The sequence below is a fragment of the Phodopus roborovskii genome, unplaced genomic scaffold (assembly GCF_943737965.1).
Source record: "Phodopus roborovskii unplaced genomic scaffold, PHOROB, whole genome shotgun sequence".
NCBI lineage: Eukaryota > Metazoa > Chordata > Mammalia > Rodentia > Cricetidae > Phodopus > Phodopus roborovskii.
In genome coordinates this window covers 884,268-891,111 of record NW_026125554.1, presented here as the reverse complement: position 1 = coordinate 891,111, position 6,844 = coordinate 884,268, and the positions used below count along the sequence as shown (strand labels likewise).

The window sequence follows — 6,844 nt, the reverse complement described above, 5'->3', positions numbered from 1 at the left end:
CAAGCCCAGAAGCCACTCAAGTTTCCAGGACAGTCTAACAGATGTCACAGAGGCTCTGTGACTTGGGGCACACACAGGGGTTACATATGGCCAGTGAAAGGGCTCAGGTTCTTCCAGAGCCCTGGGGCCGCAGGTACTGGTCCCATGCCCACACACAGGGTCTTCACTGATGGACTCTCAGCCGGGCACCCTGTCCTCAGCACCCCAAACCCCCACTTGGGGATTACCATTGAGGTACTACTGTGCCAGTCTCTCTGTCTCTGTAGAAGGCCGGTGTCCAGGTGGGCAGCGTCCAGGCAGCTACCCAACACTCCAGGCTCAGGTCCCCATGTGCCTCCCCTGAGGACAGTCCTGGGCTTGTGCTATGGTGTCTGCTGTTCCAGGGTGCTCAGGGCTGGCAGGACATTGCTTCAGGCCCTGTGTTTATTGCCTGGTGGCCTGAGGCCCAGCCCGGGGGCCTGTCCACCCTGGTATGCAGACAGGAGAGGACAGGGATGCTCTGAACCCAGGGAGGGGCTCAGATCAGGGTCATGGGGAAGGGACAGGACCAGGAGAAAGAAGTAAGATGTGAGTGAAGGAGGTCACAGTGATCGAATGTGGGGGCTGGAGCGTAGGCTGGCTGGGAACATCCCAGGAAGGGGATAGAGATGAAGAGGCAAGGCCGCCTTTCTGGTCCTGGCTGGAACAAGAAGTTCCTTAGCCAGGTCCCTGTTTTCAGATCCACAGGGATCAACCTCCAATGTGTAGTTGTGGGGTGCAGATAGAAAGGGGAGTGGTGGACAGAGAGATACAGAGGGAGTGGTCAGCAAGGGATGATAGCCATGAGGTGTGAAGGGGCTGGGGTGGAACGCAACCCTATTGTGGGCTGGCAGGGTGGGTAGAGGGAGGAGATATGGAGGAAGAAGAGGAGGGATGGAAGGAGGGAAGGTAAGAGGAAGAATAGATTAGGAGGAAAGGGAGGGGAAGGAAGGAGAAAGGAAGGAAGAAGGGGAGGAGCAGGAGGAGGAGGGAGGGGACGTGAGGAGGAAGAGAGGTGGGAGAATGGGAGGGAGGGAGGGAAGGAGAGAGGGGAGGGAGGGAAACAGGGATGAGGGAAGAAGGGTGGGAAGGAGGGGAGGGAGGGAGGGAAGGAGGACGGGAGGGGAGGTACATTAAGAGGGGAGAGGAGGGAGGCGAGCAGGAGCTCCGGAGGCCCTGGCCTGCTCTGGTTGGCTCACATGAGCACACACTTGCCCTTGATGCGGTCTGCCCTCTTCTGCTTGCTGGAGCGCTTGCCGTCTACGCTGAGGCTGACGCTGCGGCGCGTCTCGAGCGTCAGCAGCTCCTGGAACAGCTCCTTCACGTTGTAGTTCATCTTGGCCGAGGTCTCCATGAAGGCACACTTCCACTCCTGCGCCACGGCCTGTGCCTCACGGGTGTGCACCTCCCGCTGAGTCTCATCACACTTGTTCCCCACCAGCATGATGGGGATGTCCTCCACGCTGCCCTTGATCTGCACGATCAGCTTGTAGATGGGGCTCAGCTCGTCCAGCGACTGCTTGCTAGTCACGGAAAACACCAGGATGAAGGCATGGCCCTTGGAGATGGACAGACGCTGCATGGCCGGGAACTGGTGGCTGCCTGTCGTGTCCGTGATCTGCAGAGTGCACACGCTCTTGTCACAGCTGATCACCTGCCGGTACGTGTCCTCTATGGTGGGGATGTAGGTGTCACGAAACGTTCCCTTCACAAAGCGGAGCACCAGCGAGCTCTTGCCCACGCCGCCTGCGCCGAACACGACCACACGGTAGTCATTGCTCTGTTCAGGCATTTTCTCGAAGCCGGCTGGGCACACAGGGCCGGCTGCCAGAACCCCAGACCGACCCTGTCGGAGAAGGGGCAGTGAGATGTGTAAGGCCACCTGGGCTAGGAATAGTCCCTGTCCCACCTAAGTGTCTTCCAGGTGGCACTCCCTGCTGCCCCAGCTGACTCTGCAGTTGAGCTAAAAGTAAGGCCCAGAGTTCCCAAGGGGACTCATTGCTGGAGATGGTGCTGATGAGGCCAGGATGCACAGATGCACAGATCAGCACTCAGCCCAGGCTCAGGGCCCCACCTCAGGCCTGGCTTCCACCCAGACCTCTCTCCAAACCAGTGCAAGCACTTCACACTCTGAGCTTACCCTCCTCCTGCCCCATCCGTGTGTGTGTGTGTGTGTGTGTGTGTGTGACAGACACTGTCTCAAAAATAAATCAAGGAGGGGGTTTTGGAGAGATAGTTCATAGGTTAGAGCACCAGCTGCTTCTGCAGAGGTCCCAGGTTCGGTTCCCAGCACCCACATGGTGTTTCACAACCTCCTGTGACTCCAGTTCTGGGGACTTGACTAGCCTCTGTGGGTACTGCACACACCGTACAGTCCTGGGGACCCGATGCCCCCCTTTTGGCCTCTGCGGGTACTGCACACACGGTACAGTCCTGGGGACCCGATGCCCCCCTTTTGGCCTCTGCGGGTACTGCACACACCGTACAGTCCTGGGGACCCAATGCCCCCTTTTGGCCTCTGCGGGTACTGCACACACGGTACAGTCCTGGGGACCCAATGCCCCCCTTTTGGCTTCTGCGGGTACTGCACACACAATACAGTCCAGGGGACCCAATGCCCTCGTCTGGCCTCTGCGGGTACTGCACACACGGTACAGTCCTGAGGACCTGATGCCCTCTTCTGGCCTCTGTGGGTACTGCACAGATGTGGTGCACAGACACATACACAGAAGGAAAAAATAAAGTAAAAAGAATCCCATTGTGAGCCATGGTGGTGGCATACGTCTTTAATTCCAGCACTCCAGCGGCAGAGGCAGGTAGATCTCTGTGAGTTCGAGTCCAGCCTGATCTACAGAGCAGGTTCCAGGACAGGCTCCAAAGCTACACAGAGTAACCCTGTCTCAAACAACAACAGCAAAATTCCATTGTGAAAATCATGTGTGGTAATACATGCCTGTAATGCCAGAGTTGGAGAGGCTGAGGCAGGGGGATAGCAAATTCTGGGTCATTGTGGGCTACAGACTGAGACTCTGTCCAAACAAAAACAAAAAACTAAGGTTATTGCAGTGGTGTGCACCTTTAGACCTTGGTATCCAGAGGCAGAGACAGATCTGTGAGTTCAAGGCTAGCCTAGGCTACATGTCAAGTTCCAAAACAGCCAAGTCTACACAGAGACATTCAGTCTTAAAAAAAAAAAAACAAAAACAAAACAAAACAAAAAAAACAAAAGAAACACGAAAGTAAGCAAACAAACATCAGATCCAAAATACTACCATCACCACCAAACAACCAAATAAACCTAAAAGCACATTGAGGGCCTCAGTTCTAGACATTGAAGATTGGCTTTGGGCTCTGGGGACTGGCCACATAAAACAGCTCCTCTAACTCTGGGGACATTCAGGAATCAGATGCATAAATCCTGACACTGAGTCCCTGGAAGCAGCTCCTGGGACACAGGGACTCACAGCCCAGGCTGAGTGGAGAAAGTCTCAAAGCTAAATGGAGCTTCCTGTTGCCTAGGCCCTGGCTCCTGCTCAGGCTGCTGTTTGCACCCTGGGAATTCCTTGGAGTTTCTTTCCTGTCTTTGCTCAGAGATGCACATGGGCTTCAGAGGTCACAGCATGGAGACTCCCCAAGTACTGGAGGTGAGGGAAGAGATATGTAGAGGGGAGAGTGTGGAAGGCCTGTTTACGTGATCGCTGTCCTTCATCAAGAGTCCTTCCTTTTCTCCCTCAAGTTATCTTCCTCAGTATGTATGTGCATGTGGGGAAGGGTCTGGGACAGCTCCAGACTAGACCCAGGGAGAGCGACATCAAAAAAGTAACAGTGTCCTTGTGATTCGGTCTTCTCTTCTGTGAGATGGGAACCTACCCAGGCATAGCCCATGGGGACAGGGGACCAGGAATATGGTTAGGGGTCAGAATAAAAGGAAAATAAATCTGGACCTGACCCTGGTGGCACACCCTGAAAACTTCTCAGAGCTTGAGATGAACCGGAAGCGTACCCAGATTCTACACAGGGTCCTTCTTGGCCTGGGGAGGAACTGGGTGGGGCGCTGGCATGGGGCTGCCCCCACTCCAACTAACCACATTTCTCTTGGTGGCTAACTGGAGCAGTGGACACCCTGTGACACCAACCCCCTGGCTCGAGGGGCTCTAAGGTGGGAAATGGAGATGGGGTATGCACCCCTCATTGCAGTCCTTCCTGGTGGTGGGCACGGAATGTTTCAGGCCTGGTAGGGACAGTCACCAGAGGGGCGCTGGTGTCTGGGTTCCCCCACTAGGAAGATCCTATACAATCCAGGTCTCCCTCCTTTGGGAGGGGGCCGTGAACTTTTAGCGGGGAGAACTTTACTCAAGGTCATGCAATATAGGAGGTGGCATGTCTCAGAGGGACTTCAAGCTGGGCCTTGCTCCGCTGCTGTGCCCTGGGAGCTCTGAGGTGTTCAGCCTCCCTGTCTGAGTCACCCCAACCCTGGGCCAGCCTGACCAAAACCCCCAGTCCACAGGTCAGCACAGAGCTGGGCCCTGGGACCCTAAAGCCACAGCAGGTGTAAGAAACCTTGGTCAGGGGAGGGTCTTGGGGGTGGGAATGCTGACTAATGGGGGTGGCTGACCTAGGGGCTGCAGACTGGGAGTGATGGAAAACAGGCAGTTTTAGGGATGGGGGGAGCTAACTGGGAGTCAGGAGGTGGCTAAGCAGAGAGGAGTCCTCAGAGGGGCTTGGCCATGAGGGTGCAGGGCTCTTTGGGTGGCGAGGAGGGCCCCAGGCCTGAGCGGGTAGTTTGCAGAGGGCACCGATGAGGGGACAAGGCCTGAAGGGGTCCAGGGTGATTGCTCTGCGTGGCCAGGCAGGGGTGGGGCGACCAGGAGCTGTCCATGGTAGCCCCTGGATGCCCGGGAATGGGAGATAGCCCAAGAAGGTGGGTTGGAACAAAGGGATCATGGTGGCCTGAGGACCCCTCCCCACCCTTGGTGGCCGCGGCCGCCCCACTGCCTACCTGGGCCGCTGTGGTCCCCGCCGCTGCGCTGCTATCCGCGCCGCCGCAGTCTTGATGTCCCCGCCCCAGCCGCGCTCCTCCCTGCCCGCCCCGCCCGCCAGGACCCGGGCCCGGGCCGATGCAACCCAAGGTCACCGCCAAGCCCTCCCTGGGTGTCTGTCAGCCACTGGGAGCATGCCAAACGCTGGGCATCCGGACATCCACACCCACCCGCACCACGTGGCCACCTGCATCCCAGGGGACGCGGATGGGTGACAGAGCCACCTGGAGTCATGGTGGACATAGATGATGGTCCCTGTCACCCTGAACTGCAAAAAGAGATAACTGGGGATGGGAGAGTTGCATGGTTCAAGTCAGATCAGCGAGGGGCAGAGGAGAGTGATGAAGAGGTTGTGAGCTGAGTGCAAAGATCTCCATCGAAAACGGTGTCAGCCAGACTGCGGAGACTAAGGCAGGGGGATGGCTGTGAGTTTAAAGGCTTTCTGGGCTACAGAGTAGATACCCCTGTGGGGGAAGGAAGGAAAGAGAAGGGGGGGGGACAAAATAGTACAGAGAACCCTGTCATTGGGCTTGTAACTCATAGTGTGGAGTGAAACCTTGCTAGCTTGTTTGGCAATCCTAGCACTTCAGAGGCCAGCGTGGTGGCAGAGCAGGAGGACCAGGAGTCCAAAGTCAGCCTCAGATGCATATTTTCTGGAAAATGTGGGACCCTGCTTCCAGCAAAGAGAAGAACAGAGAAAAAGAGAAAGGCCTCATTGTTCTTCTGGTATGTGGTTCAGGGCAGAGTGCTTGCACAGCTTTCAGAGATCTTGGCTCAACCCACGTGCTGGGAAGGCCAATGAGAGGGCTCAGCCAGTAAAGGTGCTTGCTGCAAGCCTGACAATCTGAGTTGGATCTCTGGGATCCACTTGGTGGAAGGAGAAGGCCAACTCCCAAAATTGTCCTCTGACCTACACACACCAAGAAATCGATGAATAAAATGTAATTTAAAGTTTATTTTTAAAAGCTGGGTGGTGGCGGCAGACATCTTTAATCCCAGCACTTGGGAGGCAGAGGCAGGAGGATCTCTTTGAGTTCGAGGCCAGCCTGGTCTACAAAGCTATACAGAGAAACCCTGTCTCGAAGAAACAACAACAAAAAGATTATTTTAAAACCTGGAGGTGCATGCCTTTAATCCCAGCACTCAGGAGGCAGAGGCAGGTGGATTTTTGTGAGTCCCAGGCCAGCCTGGGCTACAGAGTGACCCTGTCTTGAAAAACAAAAAATAAAAGTTTTGTATAAATTTCTGTCTCTATTTCCTAGAATCTGACCTGCTCCAACCCATGACCTTGATGTGTTGAGGGAACACCCAATCTCCCCAACCACAAAACATTTTTTAAAAACTTCCTTACTACCCCATTGTCTTCTGTAAACGTGCTATAAAACTACTCATGATTTTATTCCTTCAAAAGCATTAAGAGGGGCTGGAGAGATGGCTCAGAGGGTGAGAACACTGACTGCTCTTCCAGAGGACCTGAGTTCAATTCCCAGCACCCACATGGCAGTTCATAACCATCTGTACCTGCAGTTCCAGGGGATCTGACACCCTCACACATACATGCATGCAGGAAAAACACCAATGCACATAAAATAAATTTTAAAAAATCTCCAAAAAAAAGGGGGGGACGCTTAAGAAATAGACTTGGGCTGCTCTCTCTAACCTGACTTGGGAGGCAGCCACTGGACAGCTCTCTGGTGTACCCCCAATAAGAAATTAAGCTTGCAGCTGCGCAGTGGTGGTGCATGCCTTTAATCCCAGCACTCGGGAGGCAGAGGTGAGTTTGAGGC

General features: G+C 55.0%; 1 protein-coding gene across 1 annotated transcript; it reads right to left on the bottom strand.

Moving 5' to 3' along the window:
• Positions 1–1,151: 1,151 nt before the first annotated feature.
• On the bottom strand, positions 1,152–5,194 carry Diras1 (DIRAS family GTPase 1). The gene is made up of 2 exons (XM_051177314.1): positions 5,018–5,194; positions 1,152–1,864 (listed from the first exon to the last, which is right to left on the bottom strand). Exon 2 carries the CDS (start codon positions 1,808–1,810, stop codon positions 1,214–1,216), a length of 597 nt encoding a protein of 198 aa, XP_051033271.1. The 5' UTR covers positions 1,811–1,864; positions 5,018–5,194; the 3' UTR covers positions 1,152–1,213.
• Positions 5,195–6,844: the final 1,650 nt, after the last annotated feature.

Coding starts and splice junctions, on each gene's coding strand:
- Diras1 (XM_051177314.1), bottom strand. CDS start 1,810: ATGCCTGAACAGAGCAATGACTACCGTGTGGTCGTGTTCGGCGCAGGC.